We start from the raw sequence: 22942 nt of genomic DNA, 5'->3' as shown, positions 1-22942 counted from the left end.
ACATTCTGGCCTTCCATCACAGTGAGGAGGGACTGGAGGAGACTCACTGTGATGGATGTTTCTTTTTGTTTGGTGTTAGTTTATGATTGTATGTGTTATTGCATTTTTATTGATTATTCTTATTGGTCTTATTGTTGAACTGAGGGTAATGTTTCATTTCACTGCACATTTATGTGTATGTGACAAATAAACGACTATTGACTCTTTGACACCTTCCCTCAAACATACTTAAACTACTTCTGAAGTGTCTCATTGTTTACAGCTACTCTGAAAGCATTTGCTGCAGGGAGAGTAATGCAAGTGTGTGAGCCCCCCCCTGGTGGTACAGCACAATTTACAACCTTACAAGTCGACCGGCTGCTTGCATGCCATGCACGTAGCATACCATGCACGTACTTCCCACTGCAGTACACCACCACCCAAGGAGTACACTACAGAATACAGGAAGTGGTTAGCCTGCACTCATTGGTGACCTAAACTGTGTCAGCTGTGTCTCAGTCAAAGCTTTTGAGTCAGAAGGCGAGTTCAAAGCCCAAATCAGAGACACGACCACAAAACCTGGAGGGGAAACATAGAAAAATAGGTGCAGGAGTAGGCTATTCGGCCCTTTGAGCAAGCACCGCCATTCAATATGATCATGGCTGATCACCTAAAATCAGGACCCGTTCCTGCTTTTTCCCCATATCCCTTGATTCATTTAGCCCCAAGAGCTAAATCAAACTCTCTTGAAAACATCCAGTGAATTGGCCTCCACTGCCTTCCGTGGCAGATAATTCCACAGATTCACAACTCTCTGGGTGAAAACGTTTTTCCTCATCTCAGTCCTAAATGGCCTACCCCTTATTCTTAAACTGTGACCCCTGGTTCTGGACTCCCCCAACATTGGGAAAAAAATTCCTGCATCTAGCCTGTCCAATCCTTTAAGAATTTTATATGTTTCTATAAGATCCCCTCTCATCCTTCTAAATTCCATTGCAAACAAGCCAGTTGACCCATTATTTCATCATATGTCAGTCCCGCCATCCTGGGAACTAACCTGGTGAACCTACATTGGAAAAAATGTGGAGGCACTGATTAACTTACTGGGAATCACCTTTGACCAGAAACTCAAAGCCCAGCCATGTGAGAAGTTCAGAGGCTTTAGGTGAACTACATTGCAACAGCCCAACTTACTGTCATTCACAAAATAAGAGCCAACAGCACAATGGAATCAAATTGCCATGTCTGGATGTGTACAGCTCTAACAATACTCAGGAAATGTAGCACTTACCACGCCAAAGTCGATTGTCTGATTGGCACTACATCTTCACCATGCTCCCTTCAGCATCACAGTCCACAGATGCAGCGTGCCTTGTTATTCACTTGGACAAAACCTTCCCAACCTGCAACTACCATCACCAAGGAAAGGAAGGCAGATACATCTGTGGAATTCTCTGCCTCAGAAGCAAGTGGAGGCCAATTCTCTGAATGCATTCAAGAGAGAGCTAGATAGAGCTCTTAAGGATAGCGGAGTCAGGGGGTATGGGGAGAAGGCAGGAACGGGGTACTGATTGAGAATGATCAGCCATGATCACATTGAATGGCGGTGCTGGCTCGAAGGGCCGAATGGCCTCCTCCTGCACCTATTGTCTATTGTAGCACATCCACATGGAGAGCTCTCATCCCACGTTACATATCATCCTACATTGCAACCACATCAGATTGTCTTTATGACCGCCAGTTCTAAAATTCTGCAACTCTAATGAATTATGAATATATTTTCTCCAAAGGGATCTCTGGGGCAGTTAGAGTTAGACAATAAATGTTGGCTTTGTGGCAATGACGACATCACGAAAATCTAAAAGAAAAGGAACTGGGCATTTTATTTAATGGCTGCCTTCGAAGATTTGAGGATTAAATCAAAATACTTGCTGAATGGTAAAAATGTTAGATAATGGCTTGTCTGAAACTCAGCAGTAATTTTCAGGTGAATAGAAATGTCATAGCTGTGAAAAAAAGCTAAATGCAAGTCTCATTTACATCCCAAAGGCTACAATACACTCCGATTAAAGACAAGCTGCAGACATTCAAAGTCCCGTTAGATCTCTCCAGGAGTAATGTGTTAGATCTAGGCAGCAGACCTTGGAAAGAGCCCAGCTTTGCAATAAATTATGTGGAAACTGTACTAACTGGAATCGCATGCTGCTGATGATTAAGGTCCAATTTGACAAGTTTTCAGGATGTTGAAGGGGAAACATAAAAGGGAGATCATTTGTTGCTTCCAGGCATCGCCTAAAAATTAGAGCCAGACTTTAAGGATTGAAGTTTGATTAGTACAGATGTCAGGAGTTATGGGGAGAGGGCAGGAGAACGGGGTTAGGAGGGAGAGATAGACCAGCTAGATCTGCCATGATTGAATGGTGGAATAGACTTGATGAGCCGAATGGCCTAATTCTGCATCTATCACTTATGACCTTAGAAAGCTTAAAAAGATTATTCCCAATTCACAACCCATGATAATAAAACTTCACCACTGTAGTCACACACACAACCACTTAAGAGACTACATGCTAACCTGCTGGCGGAGTTGGTCATCGTATCGTTGCCTTGATAGTTTGTCCTGGTACTGAGCTCGCTGAAAAATAAAGTACCAAATATATTTTGACCACAATAAAACATCACCACTCATAACCAGCAACATTGAATTACAAGATTAACCCAAATCCACTTGAGTGGATGTTTTGTGCCTCCCCTCCAAAAGCATCAATGTTTTGCAATGAACAAACTGCTGGAGGAACTCGGTCGCTGAAGTTACATCAGCGCGGGGAATTTTCACCGTTTTGGATGAAGAACCTGCACTCAGACTGAGAGTGGAGTAGGAAGACAGTTGGTGTCAAGAGTGGGGGCAAGGACTTAACAGTGGGTATAAAGTGGTGTGGGGCATAGGGTTAAGGCCAAGGAAGGGTGAGGGATGATAGGAACTGGATGGGAAAGGGGGATGGATGACATTGGGAGATAAAGGCAGATGGTTGATGCTCAACATGTTGACTTTAGTTTTGAGTTTGAGTTTAGTTTAGAGTCACATGTACTGAGGTACAGTGAAAAGCTTTTGTTACGTGCTAACAAGTCAGTGGAAAGACGATGCATAATTACAATTGAGCCACCCACATTGTAGATACACGATAAAGGGGATGACATTTAGTGCAAGATAAAGTCCAGTAAGGTCTGATCAAAGATAGACCAAGGGTCCACAATGAAGTAGATAGTAGCTCAGGACTGCTCTCTAGTAGGTAGGATGATTCAGTTGCCTGATAACAGCTGGGAATAAACTCCCTGAATCTGGATGTGTGCTTTTGAAAGAGGATGAGATTTCCCATTCCTTCTCTCCAGAGATGCTGCCTGTCCCGCTGAGTTACTCCAGCATTTTGTGTCTATCTTGGGAGGATGATGAATTGGTTTGGTTGTATTTATGTATAGTATTAGTTAAATTTCATTGGATAATGCACAAAATAAAGCTTTTCACTGTACCTCGATACACATAACTATAATAAACCTAAATCTAAACATTGGTGGAAGCAAACACGAGACTAAAAAAACAGTTTTGGAGCAGTTTCTTCCAAACCTCAGTCCACTGGTCTGAAAGGAAGTTCCCAGGTCATGCCCCGTATTATAAACTCTGAGCACAAGTCAGGTCCATTCATTCAGGGCACCTGCTCCCCAAATAAATCAGAAACTTACTGCCTGGTGCTGTCTGGTTTCCTCAGTCAGAGTCTTCCGCTTCTCTTCTCCTTGGACTTTGATCTGATCAGACCGGAGTTGCTCCACTGCTGCTTCATATTCCTGCATACAGAAAAATAATCTCAACTCCATACCTTGTAACAACCCAGGAAAAAATCTATCGATTAAGCTCACTGGCACTTTAAAAATCAGAACTGAATGATCTGCAAGTCACACACACACACAGCAAAAGAAAGTCCACTGGACCAAAATATCATCATGGTTCCGTCGTAATAATGCTCAGAAGCTTCACTTTCCTGGAAACTCAGTAACAAGCCAGTTATAACTGGCTCCTCCTCTTATTTCTCCGAACACCTATAATGTCTGTTTCATGCACTCCCTCCAATTCCCCTTTGATTATTTTCCTTCATTGAGGGGTAAGTTACAGTCAGTGACTTACCTAACACATCTTTAGGATGTAAGAAGCTACCCACACACCATAGTGAGAACATACAAACTGCACGGACCAGCACTCAAGGTCATCATTTAACCCCAGTCCCTGGAGCCGTGAGGTCGCTGTAGAATTAACCATTGCACCATCATGCTACCAAATCCCAAGGACAAAATGTTCCTGCCAGAACTACAAGTAAATGAGTGCTCTTGACTCAAAATACCAGCCTTGCCCAGTATGAATACTGACACAGTGGGAGAGTCCAGAACTAGAGCCTCAGAATTAAAGGACGTTCTTTTAGGAAGGAGATGTGGAGGAATTTGTTTACTCAGAGGGTGGTGAATCTGTGGAATTCTTTGCCACAGAAGGCTGTAGAGGCTGTCAGTGGATATATTTTAAGGCAGAGATAGATAGATTCTTGATTAGTACAGATGTCAGAGGTTATGGGGAGAAGACTTGATGGGCCGAATGGCCTAATTCTACTCCTATTCCTTATGACTGCAAGTAAGTTGGATAATTCACTGAAACCCTATGTACCTCAACACTGGCCAACATCGCGTGCATTCAACTAGAAGGAGCTGCCCCCTTCTCACACCATTCAGCCCCTGTATAATGTATATCTAGACAGTGGTATGATTTTCCCACTAGCACCTCGTACCACCAACCTCCATCTTCTTCTCCCAACCCCATCTCATACCTTGATGCGGGTCTGATGCTCCAGTTGGACACTTTGTTCTTGTAACCGAGAGAGATCCAGTGCATCCTTGGCATGGCCTGAATTTAAAAAAACAAAGCAACAATTTGACTCTCGACCACAACCAAACACTTCACATTGATTAGCTGCAGCCTTGCAGTGCTGAACAATTTATTACCAAGTTCAAGATTGCTCCGACAATTCAAGTCAGTTTGTGTCTGAGGCAAGTACCAAACCTATGCCAATTCCTCCATCAACAAGCAATAAAATTCCATTTGTGTTTCTCATTATTTTCTAATCACACAAGTTAATCTTTTGCCAATCAGGAACCACAGAAGGTTCCTTCTGTCACTGAAGGCTGTGGAGGCCAAGTCAATGGATAATTTTAAGGTGGAGATTGATAGAGTCTTGATTAGTATGTGTCAGGGATTATGGGGAGACGGGCGGAGAATAGGGTTGAGAGGAAAAAATAGATCGGCCATGACTGAATGGCGGCGTGGACTTGATGGGCCGAATGGCCTAATTCTGTTTCTATAACATAGAAACACAGAAAATAGGTGTAGCAGTAGGCCATTTGGCCCTTCGAGGCTGCACCGCCATTCAATATGATCATAGCTGATCATCCAAAATCAACACCCTGTTCCTGCTTTTTCCCCATATCCCTTGATTCTGTTAGCCCAAAGAGATAATTCTAACTCTCCCTTGAATACATCCAGTGAATTGGCCTCCACTGCCTTCCGTGGCAGAGAATTCCACAGATTCATGACTCTCTGGGTGAAAAAGTTTTTCCTCATCTCAGTCCTAAATGGCCTACCCCTTATTCTTAAACTGTGACCCCTGGTTCTGGACTCTCCCATGCATTTTTCCTGCATCTAGCCTGTCTAATCGCTTAAGAATTTTATATGGTTCAATAAGATCCCCTCTCATCCTTCTAAATTCCAGTGAATACAAGCCCAGTCGACGGGGTGATAATAATCTGCCTTCTTGTTCTTGCCACCAAAGTGGATAACCTCACATTTATCCACAATATACCACATCTGCCCACTTACCCAATCTATCCAAGTCACCCTACCACTGCCACCCAGCTTTGTGTCATCCGCAAACGTGGAGATGTTACATTTAATTCCCTCGTCTAAATCGTTTATATTGTAAATAACTGGGGTCCCAGCACTGAGCCCTGAGGCACCCTACTAGTCGCAGCCTGCCATTCTGAAAAGGACCTGTTAATTCCTACTCCTTGCTTCCCGTCTATCTACCAGTTCTCTATCTATGTTAATACCCTACCCCAATACTATGTGCTCTAATCTTGCACACTAATCTCTTGTGTGGGACCTTGTCAAAGGCTTTTTGAAAGTCCAGATACACCACATCCACTGGCTCTCCCTTATCCATTCTACTTGTTACATCCTCAAAAAATTCCAGAAGATTGGTCAAACGTGATTTCCCATTCATAAATTCCATATGGAACTTATGAACCAGGAAACACAGATCCAGCTGCAGTTCAGAACTCTAAATTCTGACCATTTAGATAATGCTCCTTTTTTCAAACCCCTGCCAATGTTTCTTCTTCCACAATGACAGGAGATGAATACACAAGGAATTGCAGATGCTGGAACCATGTGCAGAACACACTGCTGGAGAAACACAGCAGGTCAGATAGCATCTCTGGAGGATGGTGACATTTACGATGTGGGAGTCTTCTTCAGATCCAAAAAAAAGTCCCAGCCCAAAACATCTAGAAATGTTGTCTGACCTGCTGAGTTTCTCTAGCACTTTGTGTTTTTGACAGGAGAGATGTTCCATTTGACAGATCATTGTTCACTCGGTTAACTATTAGTCTGAAGAAGGGTCTCGACCAGAAACGTCACCCGTCCTTCTCTCTAGAGAAGGCCTGTCCTGCTGAGTTACTCCAGCATTTAATGTCTACTAACTATACTCATACCCCTGTACAACAGATGGCAGACGCTGGAATTTGATCTGTAGTTAAAAAAAAAATCTGCAGAAGGAACTCAGCAGGTCAGACCTTCCACAGCTCTTTTTGCTGTACCTCATTTACATTTAACTTTGCTGTCTCTCCAGTTCATTGAGTAAACTTAACAATCATACCTGCTGTGCCTTCACCCAAGACAATTTTCCAGCAGTAACACGCTTAATAGTTTCTAATATTTTCCTTATGGCTGATGTTAAGCCACCTGGCCTGTTCCCTTTTGCTTTGTCTCCCACCGTTTTTGAATAAGTGTATCACAGATGCTATTACCCGATCTAATGGAAACTTCCCTGGATCTCAGGAAATTAAAATCAATACACCAACTCTCACTGGCCATTTGCAAGATAAGCAAAGCCCAGAGGTCACATCAGAGAACACTACCACGAGGGCGAGGCCCCTAAGCCCAACGTCCTTCTGGCATGTCCCACTGTTCCTGGCGCACCGTGATAGATCCCACTGATCTCAGACAGTGATAGATCCGTGTCCCCCATGTCAGGCTGTGGCCGGCGCCATTGACAGATCCCACTGCCCCCCCAGCACGTGTAAGATCCTGCTGTCCCCAGGACCACATCCCAATGTCGGTTGCCCTGTCCCCGGCTCCCGCTCCATGATAAGGCCCGTGGCCGCCCGGGACATTGCCCGAGTTAGACACCCAACTCCACCCCGGGTCAGGGCGCCCCTGGTCCCCGCGATCAGCGCCAGGGGTCCGGGGGGCTCTAGCTGGGAGGCCGGGGCGGGGATCGCTCCCTCCCTCCCGCTCCCACTCACGGGACGAGTCGAGCTCCCTGGCCGCCTTGGCCGCCCGCTCCAGGCCGGTGGGGTCGAAGTTGCTCCACTTGTCCTTGTCCTTGTTCCGGTCGGAGCTGTCGCCGCCGCCGCCGCCACCACCACCAGCCCCGGGAGGGGGTGGCACAGCCGGCGGCCCCGGTGCCGCCGCATCGCCCACAGCCGGCGGGCCGCTCTTGTTCAAGCCGAAGATCCAGGACATGGCGCGCGCGGGTAGGCGGCGGTTGCTCCACACGCGCGCGGTGACCCGCTGCCCTCCTCACCACCACCGCGCCTGCGCGCCCTCCCGCCCGCTGATTGGTCAGCCGGCGCCCCCCTGCTCCTATTGGTCGGGATGGCGGGCGCTGCGAGATTCCCATTGGTTGCTAAGGAGGAGGGCGGTACGTGCGGTCTGATTGGCTGTCGGTGCGGCCGGAAGTCGCCCTCGCCCGGCCGATTCCAAGATGGCGGAGCCGGCGCCGGTTCCCGCGGCTCCCGGCGCCGACCGAGCCTTCGTCCTGCACGGCTTCAGAAGCTCCCTGAGGTAAGAGCCGCCACCGCATCGATTGCGGCGATCAGAGAAAACACACAGCTCACGAATGATCTCAAATGGTGTCCGAGCGGCGGCCGGGGCTGCCGTTGCTACTGTGGTTGTCATGGACGCCATGACGGCTGCCTGCGGCTTGTGTGATTGAAGCTCTTTTGTTGGGAAAAACAGCGCAAACATCACACATTCCAAGTTATAATTGCAACCCAATCTTGTTCTTTTTTGTCCGTTTAAAACATTTGAAGAAGAGTTTGACACATTGTGTTGTTAAAATAAAACTGATGGTTTATTTTAACACTCTCTTCTTTATTGTGGTCCTAATTGGTCTGAGTCAAAGACATCGTTTATCTCGGTCCATGATTCTGTGGTGGTCTTGAAATCCCTGCAGAACAGAAAGCTAAAAGCAGCATGCAATGGTTGCATCTCACACCAGATTACCCCCTAATACACAATTTATTGGGTTATATCCGTAATTCTCCATATACACTTTTTAGGAATAAAGTTTAACGTGAAGAACTCCCGATATATGCTCAGGGTAGTAAGCAACAGATAATAAATATGCGCCATTATCAGCATTTTCCATTGTTGAGCATTAAAAATAAAACAATTATATTGTAGAGCATTGGTTAACAAATATGGCACTCTGTTTATTTTTAATAGATCAGTTTCATTTTACACCATTTTCGCACCAGAAATGGACACCAATTAAATTAATGTATCGCACACCACCACCACCACCAATATAAAGTGAGATATAATCTCAAAGATCAGTAAAAAAAACACAACAGTGGTCCTCTGTAAGGAAAAAGACAGATTTATCTCTCGGATAGCAACGTTTTGGTGGAACTGAAATGACGAGGAATGTGCCATCCCTGAAAATAGTTACAGAGGTTAATTAAAAAGTCATACTGTAGGACTACTGTTTCATGACTTGCATTGGAAATAAACAAATTTATGTAGTATGATTCCCAAGACTGTTTATAAATCTAATGAATCCAATTATAAATGGAAGACATTTTGGTCTTCTAACACCATTTTGAAAAACCCCAGAATTCTTCAACCCTCTAATATTCAGTATTCGGCTGGCAAAGTATTTTGATAAGGAATTACCACAGGAACTTGATCCAAACTGACACTTAACTATTGTCTTGAAGGAGTGTTGTATTGGTGAAGTTCTCCTCTTTTAGAAGACAGATTAAATTGAGGCCTTTGTGTGAATATAAAAGGTCACAAGATGATATTTGAGAAAGAGCAGATAGATCTCTAGTATTCTGATAAAATTAGATCTCTAGTATTCTGATAAAATTTATTCCATTGCCATTTGTGGAACCTTTCTATTCAAATCATCTGCCATGTGTGCCTAACTAACAATAGTTAGAATGTGTAGGAAGGAACTGCAGATGCTGGTTTAAAAGGAAGATAGACACAATTACTCCAGTTGTTTGTATCTATTAACAATAGTTAGAAGTCTCCAAATGTCTCTGTTATCCTAAGGTGGTATATGTGCTTATTTTTGTATTCCTCTATGACCATAAATCAATATCTGAAATATGAGTAGAAGAGAACAAATAAATGAGCAGAAGATAGACACAAAATGCTGGAGTAACTCAGCAGGTCAGGCAGCATCTCTGGAGAGTAGGAATACATGACATATCGGGTCTTTTGGTCTGATGAAGGGTCTCGACCTGAAACTTCACCTATTCTTTTTCTCCAGACATGCTGCCTGACCCGTTGAGTTACTCATGGATTTCGTATCGATCTTCGGTGTAGACCGGCATCTGCAATTTCTTCCTATAAATTAAATGAGCAATATTAATGCCTAGACTACTATTTGGACTGCTTGTGATTCTGTAGAGGCCATTTTTTCCCATTTACCTGAGGTAGACAGGCTTGAATTTTACGGAATGGAGCACAGAATCGACCATGATTTGGCGGTGCTAGCTCGAAGAGCCAAATGGCCCACTCCTGTACCTATTGTCTATTGTATATTGTTTAGGATTTGTCTAATTCAGGCTAATTCACATTAGGTTGAGCCTTTGGAGTCCAATCCTAATTCAAAATCAATGCCACGAGTCTAAGATAATTGATTTGTTAGCCTGGAACCAGCAGATTTAAGAGAGCAAGGTTTGTTTTACATCAGAGGCAGTAACCAATTTATTTGATTTATTTTTCAGGCAAAGGCCAAATGAACATCTCACAAACTCCCAAAAGACATTCACCATGCAAGTACCAAGTGACCAGTCTGCAGACTGGGAGTTCAACAGTAGCTCAATGGACAACCGCATAGATGACGGACTAAGTGGTACGATTTAATAGTATCAACCTTTATACTGAGACAGAAGTGTTTTGTGCTGGTTTGAAGCAGGCGGCACAGTGGCGCAGCTGGTAGAGCCACTGCAACACGGCACTGGAGACTGGTTTCGATCCTGACCTCGGTTGCTGTCAGTGTGGAGTTTGCACATTCCCCCTCTGACTGCGTGCGTTTCCTCCCACATCCCAAAGAGACGTGCTGGTTTGTAGGTTAATTGGCCTCTGTAAATTGCCTCTGGTGTGATGAGAAAGTGGGATAACACTGAGCTAGTGTGAACAGCTGATCAATGGTCGGCATGGACTTGGTTCACTGTTGCATGCTGCATCTCTAAACTAAACTAAAATCTAAGAATATTGGCATTTCAAATTAATTTATTGCAGCTTTACTTCAATTTTTAAAAACTCTTTCAACATTCTTTAGATTTTATCTTTAATTACTTTTAAATTTGTCGTTAAATGTAGTTGTTGTCAGAGCCATAAGGTTTACATAAAATAGATTAATACGTTGATGTTTTGTCTTTTAATTAGAGATGCCTTTGTCTGGCAGCCAGAAGAACAGCCCCAGCATCGATGAATTGGAACAAAGTTTAAGTGAACTAAAGATGCAGGTGAAAAGTCTGACTTCAAGCCTGACCCCAGCATTAAGGACAGACTACAAAAGGATAGGAGGTTTGGTGAGCAATTCCAGCCCGGGCAACAAAAATGGTGACTGGCCAGCACAAACCAATGGAGCATTTCATGAGGAGAATGTAGGTGGGCAAGCAGAAAACCCTGTTGGGTCGGAGTGGTTTCTGAGACCGAGGCATTTGGTGCAATCACTGGGCAGGTATCCAGCCCTTGAAAGCCTTGGTGTTCCTGTTTACTCCGTGTCTCCAGTTGATCGAGTGGTGGGTCTCACAGGGAGTGAACTCTCCAGCAAAACCTTCACTCCTTCCACCATCTCACCGGTCGACATTGCCTACAAGGAAAGCCTACCCATTAGTGTGGGTGCGCCACACTTAATTGGAGTCAGGGCCCTTCTTCCTCCGCAGATTCCTGTCCGGCTTCAGTCACCTGAAAGAACAAGGTCTTCATCCCTCCAAGACCGGTTTCGGACTCTCAGACGCTCCAGTAACATCCGCTCGCGTTCTCTGTCCCCTGCTACCAAAAGAGTTCATTGGCAGCATTCCCGCCCTCGATCTCCTAAACCTGTGTGGAGACCAAACTCCGCTAAAGTAAACGCATGTGGCAGGCCCCCTCCACCCTTAAAGAGGCAGAAAGCAGGGAGTAGGAAGGTGACCAACTCCAAGCCGTTCAGATCGTATTCCTGCAGACTGCGAACATTCAACCCGAGCTCCCAACCTGATCACCGCCTGGATGATGGTCTGAGTTCCTGGACAGCTCCGCGCAGTTTCACTGCTCTGGATATAGCTTCACCTTCGACACAGGAAATCAGTGAAAGGTGGTTTTCCTCTCCTTACCTCTACTATACTGCTACAAACAAGGTTTTAGAAATCATACATGACTTTCTAGGTCACTAACAGGAGGTAGAAATTGAAGGTAAACCAACAGACAACCAAAGATCCAGAGTTCCAGATGCAACTATTGGAAGTCATGTTCAGGATTTGTTTACGAATAAAGATTTATTTTGTGCTTTTGGAGGAACTGCAGATGTTGGAATCTTGATCGAACCACAAAGTGCTGGAGAAACTCAGCAGGTTAGGGAGCATCTTTGGATGGAATGGACAGGCGATGTTTCTGGTGTAGAAAATAAACTGCAGATGCTGGTTTGAATCGAAGGTAGACACAAAATGCTGGAGTAACTCAGCAGGTCAGGCAGCATCTCGGGAGAGAAGGAATGGGTGATGTTTCGGGTCAAGACCCTTCTTCAGACTGAAGAAGGGTCTCGGCCCGGAATGTACACCTTCCTTGCAACCATCAGTTCTGGGGTCTAAAGTTAAAAATGATCTTGAACATTTTAGATACAAGGAATTGCACATTTTGGTTTGCAAAAAAAGAAGCAAAGTGGTGGAGTTACTCAACGAGTGAGGACTCTGCAGAACATGGATGGGTGACTTTTCAGGTCGGGGCTTTTCTTCAGACTGATTATAGTGGGGGCCGGACACAGCCAGGCAAGTGATAGGTGGAGAAACGAAGAACTGCAGATGCTGTTTACAAAAAAAAGTGTTGGAGTAACTCAGTGGATCAGGCAGCATCCCTGGAGAACATGGACAGGTGATAGATTGGATCGGGACCTTCATCTGCAGAAGGGTGCCGACCTGAAATGACACCTATCCCTGTTCTCCAGGGATGCTGCCTGACCCGCTGAGTTACTCCAGCACTCTGTGAAACATCACCTATCCATGTTCCCCAGAAATGCTGCCTGACCCGCTGAGTTACTCCAGCACTTTGTATCCTTTTAAGTGATACGTGGATACAAATAAGGGGAGGAGATTGATTGGCAGATGTTTGGAGAAAGGCCAGAGATAAAAAGACAAAAGGTATAAGAAGAAGTGTGATTTGTGAAGCCAGGGTAAGGAATATAGGGGGAAGGGGAAGAGGACGGGAGTGGGAACGGGAGAAATGGGCCTGAATCCAGTTGGGACACTGGGAAGAGAGGGGGGCGGGGGGGGGCGATGTTTGTAGGTTAGTTACTCAAAATTGATCTTAGTCACCTAGAATTCTTAATTCTAGTATTTTTCTCTACCTTTGGTACTTGTGCATAGCTTGATTGAACTCGTGGAGAGTATTATCTGATTTAATTGGATAGCATGCAAACAAAGGCTTTTCGCCGTATCTGGGTGCACTGGAACAATAGTAAACCTATACGCATGTCAACCTGTTCCTGCAGGTTCCTGCATACTCTGGCAGAGGGCGACATCAGGCAGTCCATGGTGGAAACGTCACCGTACCAGCAAGAACTGTCCCAGCTGCGGCTGCAGCGCCTCCGTGTGGAGGAAGAGTTACTCCTGGAGCTGAAACGCCAACAAGAACTGGAGAGACTCCGGGGACCGCAGCTCAAATGGTAGAGAGCCACTGTAACACACAGTGCTGGAGGAACTCAGCATCTCAGGCAGCACCTGGGGAGGGAATGGGTCGGGTCGGGACTCTGCTTCAGACTGATTGGAATAGGGGGAGGAAGCTGGAAAAAAAGAGGTGGTGTGGGACAAAGTCTGGCAAGTAATAGAAACAAGGAATTGCAAATGCTGATTTACAAAAGAGACACTAATGCTGGAGTAACTCAGGGGGCCAGGCATCCTCCCTGGAGAACATGGATAGGTGATATATCGGGTCGGGACCCTTGTTCAGACAGAAGGGTCCCCACCCGAAACATTACCTATCCATGTTCTCGAGAGATGCTGTCTGACACGCTAAGTTACTCCAACATCTTGTGTCTTTTCCTGACAAGTGATAGGTGGATACAGAAGAGACGGTGTTTGATTGGCATATGGGTGGAGTAAGTGACAACGTTTAGAGGTTTTTAACATACTGACAGAAAGTTTCTGTTATAGTTCTGTTAAAGTATATATGTGTGTGTGTGTGTATATATATATATATATATATATAGGTCAGGCAGCATCTCGGGAGAGAAGGAATGGGTGACGTTTCGGGTCGAGGAAGGGTCTCGACCCGAAACGTCACCCATTCCTTCTCTCCCGAGATGCTGCCTGACCTGCTGAGTTACTCCAGCATTTTGTGAATAAATCGATTTGTACCAGCATCTGCAGTTATTTTCTTATATATATATATATATATGTATATATGTATATATAAATATTATATATGTGTGTGTGTGTATATATATATGTGTGTGTATATATGTGTGTAGATTTTTATAGATATCTAGTATATATCCTGAATTTCTGGTCAGATTGTTATTTATAATAAATTTAAAAACATAAATTACCCAGTGATTGAGACACAAGGAACTGCAGATGCTGGTTTACAAAAATAGACACAAAGGTCTCCTGTAAATCAGCAGGTCATGCATCATGTCTGGGGAACATGGATAGATGACATTTCGAGTCGGGACCATTCTTCGGTTATCTGTGTTCGATGACAATCTAATATTTAAGATATTGGGATATTAGGCTAGTTTTGTTAAGGTTAGATGGACTTAATATGTTAAATTAAATGCACAAAACCATTTATCTCGAGATTATTAAATTTACGAACAAAAAAGTTATTATTAATGAAAATTGAGACAGTTTACTGAGTGTAATTTTACCACAGGTTCAGAAAATGGTTGTAAATTTGTAAATTATCTATCTTTGTTATCACTTATGACAATAACTAAATCTTTCATTTTGAGTTCCAAACAGTAACCCTTCTGGGATCCAGGGGTATTTTTACTACTGAGATGTGTTACGTAGGTCTCTGTGCCCATTATAGATCTTTAACCTTCAGGGATCATTGGAGATCAATTTATTTTTGACACGGTTGGTTTTGCATCTTTTCAGGTATGAAATGAAAGGGCCACGCTTTCATTATGAAGCTCACAAGAACAATGAAGTGTTGTGGAACAGCAGGGATGGAGAGGGCCTGTTCTCTGCTTCTGAGGACTTCTCTCCAAAGGCTAGCATGGAAGCACAGAGCCCTTGGGATGTTCAGCAGTGACCCTCCTCCTACTATGTTCAGTAAGACTGTTAATCCAGCATGCACAGGACTTTGGTACTGTTAGCCTTGGAGATTTGGGTGCTGTTCCCATTAATGCTCCACTCTACTTTGAATTTGCTATCTTTTTTAGATGTTGCACAGTAAAATATTACATTTTCCAATGAACCTGGTTAGTGCCAGGGAAGGCGCAGCGAAACGCAACCAGGTTAGTTTCAAGGGATTGCAGAAACCAGGGCCCCAGTGAGTGGAAGGATGCACGAGAACCAAGACTTTGGCGAGTGAAAGGAATTTGGAGAACCGAGGCTATGGTGTGTGAATGGGTGCATGGAAATTGGAGCCCCAGACCGTGAAAGGGAGCACAGGAATTAGGAAGCCCAGTGTGTTAAAGGGAATGCAGGAGTCAGCACACAGCGATTTGGATTTCCAAATATTCAGATGGTGGAGTTATACTGATCTCATCAGACACCAAAGCTCAACAAAGCATTGTGACATCTCCACTGGGAATGAGACCTCTCTATCTGCTCAGGCTTCACTCTCAGTAGAATCGCACTCGATCAGAGTGAAACAGGTTTGAGGAGCGTGCCGATGTTTGCTAACTTGACTGAACCTTGGGTGGGTTGATAAATATCCATATCCCAACAAAACGGCAATGTGTTTCATATATGATTATTTTTAATTCCATTTCCCAAACAATTGTTGATCTGTCTTTGTTTTGACCTCATTTTGAAATGTTCTCTTTGCTAAATTAAATTGTACCGATTAACTTTGTTTTAGTTACACCTTCGAGCCTGCTTTAAGGTTACCCTAAATCGCCTGGTTTCATGTCAGAAAGCCCCAGGTTTTGTCAATATTTCCTTGCGGTTCAGTTTATCTGGGGTTATTGCAAAGAACAAGCTGCTGGAGGAACTCGGGTTGAGCAGCATCTGTGGAAGCAAAGGGATAATCAATCTTTTGGGTCGAGACTTGCATCAGGACTGGATACTGGATGTTGTTTGACCTGCTGAGTGCCTCCGGCAGTTTATTTTTGGCTCCAGATTCCAGCATCTGGAGTCTCTTGTGTCTCCTATCTCATGTTATTCATCAGCTCTAGATCACCAACCCTGCTTGATTTTCTCTCCTCTAGTGTTATGGTTGCCACGTACAGTAGATCAGCTTGGAGTACCGATATATTATAAACCTCTCTTGATTTGAGCACAATTCATTCTTTTATTGGTCCCCATTTTACATTGATTGCACATATTACATCTATTTGTACTATAAAATCTTTTTCACCTTCATCACTCAAAGTGCATTATATCATTCACTTTATTATGATGACTTCTTCAAGAACTTAAAATGGGCTAGGTCAGCAAAATCATCCCCTTCTCGATCTGTTGTCTGTTATTTGCCGGATCATTATCACACAATCATTATCCCCTACTTTTCATCCCTGACAATCAGTGCATTCATTTTATTTTCTTTTGATGTAATGTAAAGGGTGGCACAGCGGTAGGGTTGCTGCCTTACAGCACCAGAGTCCAGGCTCTATCTTGACTATGGGTCAAGACTGTACGGAGTTTGTCCGTTCTCCCTGTGACTGTGTGGGTTATCTCTGGGAGATCCGGCTTCCTCCCACATCCCAAAGACGTGCAGGTTTGTAGGTAAATTAGCTCTCTGTAAATTGGCCCTAGTGTGTAGGATAGAACTAGTGTACGGGTGAACATTGGTCGGCGCGGACGGTGGGCCGAAGGGCTCGTTTTCACGCTATATGTCTAAAACTAAACAAAACCTGACTCTAGCTGGCTGGGTACATTTTGTGGACACAAGGAACTGCAGATGCTGGAATTGTGAACAAAATACAAAGTGCTGGAGGAACCTGGTGGTTCAGGCAGCATCTGGGCAGGGAATGAACGGACAGAAGAAGTTTTTTCAGGCTTGACCTGAAACATCGTCTGTCCATTCCCTCCTGACCCACTGAGTTCCTCCAGCACTTTCTGGACCGTGTCATACTTTTGAAAATGGACACATGGATTATAATTCTAATGTGTGATCTCCCCGGAGATTATCAATGCTATCAGTTCTACAAATTGCTTCACATTTTCTCCCAACTTGTTTCTTCTCTTTGTGAGCATCAAATATGTGAAATGTGTGCTGGAGGGCAGAAACTCAATCAGGTACAGTACTGTAACTATCGCATCCTGAGTGGAATGTTTCAATGTGTGTAGAGGCTCCATTTTCTGGATACTAATTGTGGCTGCAGAATTGTTGGAGCTTTGTGGAGAGTCTGCTGCGCAGTTTGGACCAGAATAATTTATCTCTCATCAAGGTAAGTTTCATTAATCAGATCAAAGTGTGGTAACTACGTCCTTCCTGGTTTTAACGTAATCTTTCATTTTATTCTGTAAACAGATTATAAAGTTGATTTAACATATTACTTTTCAGAGGGGGTAGAGGATACCAATGATTTGATTGATATTTTTGTGGTAAAATCATTAGGAGGCAGTGTGTTGATTATCATCGGTTGGGAGACGTGTGTCCACAGTTATCAAAGGGTCTCTTGTCGAAACAATTTACAGGCACTTCCTGACTTGCGTAAGGGTTACATTCCGTGAACCGTTATGTAAGTCAGATTTTATGTAAGTCGGAATCACCATCCCCATCCCTTGTCTAAAATAACTCACCAAGAGTATTAACTGTCTCAGTGGCGTCCAGCTATGTCTGGGGCTAATTTCTGTGGCGCACGTACTTCTGGGGAAGCACTGCCACCATTGCCGGCTTGCTTCTGATGTAAACTTGAGTGATCATACTAGGCTTGCCAACTTCCTCACTCCCAAATAAGGGACAAAGGGTGACGTCCCCACCCTGCACGCCCCACGTGACCTCACCAAGCCAACGGCCACGTGCTCCCGCTCCACCAATGGCGGCCGCCATTGGTGGAGCGGGAGCACGTGGCGACTGCCTGGGTGACGTCACCCTTTGTCCCTTATTTTGGGAGTGAGGGAGTTGGCAACCCTACTAATTTGGGACAAGGGCGGTCCCGTATGGGACAAACTAATTTAGCCCAAAATACAGGATGTCCCGGGTAATACAGGACAGTTGGCAACCCTAGATCATAGTGTTGTGGAAATTACAAACCACCTTGATTGCAATGGGGACTGAGTTCAGAATTGTTCACCCAAGTGCAAGTTTACATAAGTCACCGGTTGCGTAAGCCTGGGAGTGTCTGTATTGGTCTATTTATTAACATTTTTGGAAAACAATGTATTATTACTGATGAGCAATATATAAATATAATTGGAGTCAGTGAGCCCATATCATAACTGGCATGTTGTTCCAGCTGTCCTTGCAATGTTTCCATTGTTGATTATCTCTAATTAAAGATGATTTGACAAAAGCACCGTTTCAGAGTGACTTCCTTCAAAGCGTGCAATTCAACAATCTTTAAATTACACAATGATTGAACGAGTTGGGTCACAGGTTTACTGAATTGTATGGTGAAGGATTGTGCCACTGTTATCAATGGGGGAACAGGTACTGTTGTTATTTGTGGGCAGGGGAGCAGTGCTGCCAGAGCTCACTCCGGCACCTCTGGAGGGCATGGCTTTAAGATAAGAGGACCAAAATTTAAAGGAGATGTGTGCAGGGCAAGTTTTTAATTTTGGTGATGGGTGCTTGGAATGCACTGCCAGGGGTGATGGTGGAGGCAGATATGATAGTGGCATTTGAAAAGGTTTTAGATTGACACATGGATGTGCAGGAAATGGAGGGATATGGATCATGTACAGGTAGATGAGATTAGCTGCATGCTAATGAGATTACCTGTGCTGCACTGGTCTATGTTCTCTCTGGAGGTAGAGAGATAGTCAACGTTTTGGGTTGAGACCCTTCATTAAGACTCTCTTCTTCGTGCTTTCTAGCACTGGTGTGACTAGAACTGCACAAAATAGTGCACAACAAGTGTGGCCCAACCAATGTTTGGTGTAGTTGCAACTTGACATCCCAACTCTCTGCCTGTGAAGACAAGCAAGCTGAGCACCTTCTTTGTTACCCGATCCACAATTTTCAGGGAGTTCTACATTTTCACCCGAGATCCTCTGTACATCAATGCTTCTACGGTCCGTGCCATTTGTTGTATGTTCCACCAGTATTATATGACCCAAAAACATGACCTCAATATCGCCAGATTAAATAGTGCAGATAGGAGCCGTGTATTGATAACTTTGTTGTGTTTGGCTTTTTATCAACACTATTAAACATGGTTTTATGTTCATAAAATTAAACCAGGACGCTGGTGTTTGCATAACTGATGAAAGTCATTATCTGAAATTATTTTTTGGAGAAAGTGCATTAATAAAACTAATGAACACGCTCTATCTATTATGTACGGACAGTACATGATAGATACAGAGCGTGTTGTTCAATTAAAAGATGTTGTACAGAGTTGAACAATTATTCATCTGACAATCAGTAGAAATGAGCTGGCATGTAAGTAGCGCGCTGTAACTGAGAGCATTTTCTTTGTTTTGAGAGTATTTACTGAAGTAACAGGATTAGGAACGTACAACTAATGATATATATTGAGGAAACGAGGAACTGCATGCAGCTGCTGGTTTACAAAAAAGACACAGTGCTAAAGTAACTCAATGAGTCAGGCAGCATTTGCGGGGAGAACAAGGACAGGTGACGTTTCGGACCCTTCTTCAAACTAATTTGGTGAAAGAGGAGAGGTTGAACAGAGTCTGACAATTGATAGGTAGATACAGGTGAGGTGTGGGGGTGGGATGGTTGCGATAGGCAGATAGTTGGACAAAGGCCAGAGGAAAAAGATAAAAGGTGTGAGATGAGGATAGAAGAGTTGTGAATTGTGAGGAAAGGAAGGAGTGTAGGGGGGGAAATTGCTGCGAGTGCAGGTGGGGCACATTTGCAAAGAGAGTCTGGAGAGGTTTGCAGGGGTCCCTGTCACAATTTATTCCGAGCAGCTCTGTCACAGAGGACTCTGTGATCTACGGACTGTTCCCAGGGACGCATTCAGAGACTGACATCGAGTGCTGCTGGAAGGTCATCAACTCGGTGAAAGGCGCTCTTTGGTCTGCCCGAGCTTTGTTGACCACCCTGCGGAGCGAGCTGTCCGTCGGGGAATGTTGCTGACTGGGCCCGCTGCAGACTGCAGGAGTACGTGCTGAGGGACGCACTGAAGCTTGGTGCAGCCAACGCCAAGGCCCTGTGGGGGAGGACCACAGTCTAGGGTCCTTCCGCTGCCGGACATGGAGGGCAGGGTGTGGTGGAGACGCCCCTCCAAATAAGGGATTCTGTGTAAAATTGGAAATGAATATCTGCATTGAATGTGTAACCTCCAGAAATGTCGGATGGAGTTGTTGAAAAGAAGATGTTTTGTAAATATTTATTACTCGAATAAAGTATTTTTTTGATATTAAAAAAAACTTTGAAGAGTGGGGGGGGGGAAGCAGAAATGTTGAGGTGCTTGGTCACCCGGCAATGGACAACGAACCCAGAAGGAACGACATTAAATCAGCTTCACGTTGTACAACTAACTCAGTGAAATACAAAGCAAAACCTCACACACAATTTTATTCTCAAAGCATATTTTCTTTCCAATTCCCAATGTAAATTTATACTGCTGGTTAAGCTTTGAATGAGATCAGGAGATAAATGATTTCAATCAACCAGTTTAGAAGGGAAGGCTGCATTCTTACTATTAAAAGTATGAACTGAATAGATTGCATTTGCATCCTAGACCTGATGAATGTCATTGTCTCGCCATCAAGCTGCAAACACGTCAGAAATACTGTTTTACATCAGCAGCTCACACGAAAACAGCTTCGAAATGGGTTATTTGTCTTCCAATCTATTCTGCAAAAAAATGGACCAATGTTGCTTATGTACCAGCTACCTGCAATGGTGTTGCTCATTGTGGCATGGAGTTCTTGGAGAGCTAAATGCTTCAGATGCTGGAAAAATGAAACAGGACATCCGGTAAATACTTCAGCATCTACAGTGAGAGAAACTGGATAATGACCCACCTCCAAATATGGGAAAGTTAGAATTGGAACAATTTTTAAAGTTCAAGAGGAAATTTGCTTTTGAGGGGTAATTGACTCAGTAGCTTAAAGACTGCATTTGCACTGCAGGTAGAATCATAGAATTAATACAACATGGAATAAAACCATTTAGCACATTGCCCAAGATCAAAGAAGTCCCATTATTGCTTTTCGATCCCTCAAGGTTAATTCTTTCAATTGAAACTGAAGTATTTTATTTAGCTCAGTGCTTCTGAAATACTTGATCAGGGTTTGGTTTTCATGTCACAGACTCCTGCTTGTCCGATGGTCTGATCAAGACTTGCTTCTAAGGAGAACTGGCACCAAAACAGGCCACAACCTTTATTCACAAGTCAGAGACCATTAAAAAAATTATCATGTATGTGTACACTCTAAATGGCCCGATTGTAATCATGTATTGTCTTTCTGCTGACTGGTTAGACAATAGACAATAGGTGCAGGCCATTTGGCCCTTCGAGCCAGCACCACCATTCACTGTGATCATGGCTGATCATCCACAATCAGTACCCCGTTCCTGCCTTCTCCCCATATCCCTTGACTCTGCTATCTTTAAGAGCTCTATCTAACTCTCTCTTGAAAGCATCCAGAAAGCAACAAAAGCTTTTCACTGTACCTCTGTACATGTGACAATAAACTAATCTCAACTCAATTGACCCGCTGATTGAATTAACTGATGAAGGGAAGGTTGGTTTTGAAGATTCAGGTTTTCTGCAAAAATACATTGGACAAGGGAGATGGTAGAATATCCTTAATAGCTTCAAGTAATAGATGCTCCTCTTGGTCAAAATTTCCTCCCAATACTTTCAACTTAATTTATTTTTATTCCCAGCAATATTTTACTGCATAAAGTCGTATTGTATGATTCATTTATTAAAACTGTTCCTCCGGCCTTATATTTAGTTGGAGATATAAGAGACAACAGATGCTGGAATCAGGAACAAAATCTGGTGCAAAAGCAGAGCAAATGGTCAACATTTCAGGTCCTGAAGCATAATTTTGACCCGAAATATCAATCATCCTTCTACCTCCACAGATGCTGCTCGACGCACTGAGTTCCTCCAACAGTTTGTGTTTTGCTTTCAAATGCAGTTGCATCCTTCAAATCATGCATCATAAGGAAACAGACTTGGCAGCCAGGAAATAAGTTGCTGCTTCCCATAGTTATAAACAATCTTGTATTACATAGAAGGAAACATAATAAAACCTTCTTGGTGTCTAGTTCAGTTTAGAGATACAGCGCAGAAACAGGCCCTTCGGCCCACTGGGTCCGCACCGCCAGCAATCCCCGCACATTAACACTATCCTACACCCACTAGGGACAATTTTTACATTTACCAAGCCAATTAACCTACAAACCTGTATGTCTTTGGATAGTGTAGGAGAAAACTGAAGATCTCAGATAAAACCCACGCAGGTCACGGGGAGAACGTACAAACTCTGTACAGACAGCACCCGTAGTCGGGATCGAACACGGGTCTCCGGCACTGCATTCGCTGTAAGGCTGCAATTCTATCGCTGCGCCACCGTTTCCTGAGGTAGATACACAGACATTAAAGGAGGCATCAAATGGGACTACCCCATACGCCAACTTGGTTGGCATGGGGAAGATGGGCCAAAGGGCCTGTTTCTGTGCTAAACAGTTATTTGACTGAAATATATTTCATGATAGGGCACCTTCAGCATTCTTGTACATGATAGTGGGAGGTTTCATTCATTCCACTGGAATCATTTTCTTAAATATTCACTAATTGGTCACTGTGTACTAACGTGTCAAAGGTGCATATAAAAGAATGTGAATGTACTGCAAGTAGTCATAACAGCAGGATACAACACCCCA

The 22942-nt window shown here is 43.9% G+C and overlaps 2 protein-coding genes across 2 annotated transcripts in view; one reads left to right on the top strand and one right to left on the bottom strand.

The window, feature by feature from the left end:
- The window catches only part of atad3 (ATPase family AAA domain containing 3), a 55383-nt gene extending 47509 nt beyond the window's left edge, over positions 1-7874 (bottom strand). Inside the window, exons 1-4 of the mRNA XM_078425185.1 lie at positions 7597-7874; positions 4845-4921; positions 3718-3819; positions 2555-2614 (exon numbers count right to left, since the gene is read on the bottom strand). Coding sequence (XP_078281311.1) covers positions 2555-2614; positions 3718-3819; positions 4845-4921; positions 7597-7816 — 459 coding nt within the window. The 5' untranslated portion in view covers positions 7817-7874. The remainder of the gene's footprint in view (positions 1-2554; positions 2615-3717; positions 3820-4844; positions 4922-7596) is intronic.
- A 174-nt stretch (positions 7875-8048) lies between these two features.
- On the top strand, positions 8049-18400 carry LOC144608104 (uncharacterized). Its single transcript, XM_078425434.1, has 5 exons — positions 8049-8137; positions 10315-10442; positions 10979-11891; positions 13281-13454; positions 14890-18400. The coding sequence occupies exons 1-5, from the start codon at positions 8058-8060 to the stop codon at positions 15044-15046; spliced, it is 1452 nt and encodes a 483-aa protein (XP_078281560.1). The 5' UTR covers positions 8049-8057; the 3' UTR covers positions 15047-18400.
- Positions 18401-22942: the final 4542 nt, after the last annotated feature.

The sequence above is a fragment of the Rhinoraja longicauda genome, chromosome 30, assembly GCF_053455715.1.
Source record: "Rhinoraja longicauda isolate Sanriku21f chromosome 30, sRhiLon1.1, whole genome shotgun sequence".
NCBI classification, from domain to species: Eukaryota; Metazoa; Chordata; class Chondrichthyes; order Rajiformes; family Arhynchobatidae; genus Rhinoraja; species Rhinoraja longicauda.
Note: the sequence above shows the minus strand (reverse complement) of the source record. Positions and strands in the feature narration are given on the sequence as shown.

What these genes read in the sequence shown, in the direction of transcription:
- LOC144608104 (XM_078425434.1), top strand. Translation starts at nt 8,058, where the DNA reads ATGGCGGAGCCGGCGCCGGTTCCCGCGGCTCCCGGCGCCGACCGAGCC. An exon ending in GGCTTCAGAAGCTCCCTGAG is followed by an intron (nt 8,138 to 10,314) that starts GTAAGAGCCGCC and finishes TTTATTTTTCAG; the next exon opens with GCAAAGGCCAAATGAACATC. An exon ending in CGGGGACCGCAGCTCAAATG is followed by an intron (nt 13,455 to 14,889) that starts GTAGAGAGCCAC and finishes GCATCTTTTCAG; the next exon opens with GTATGAAATGAAAGGGCCAC.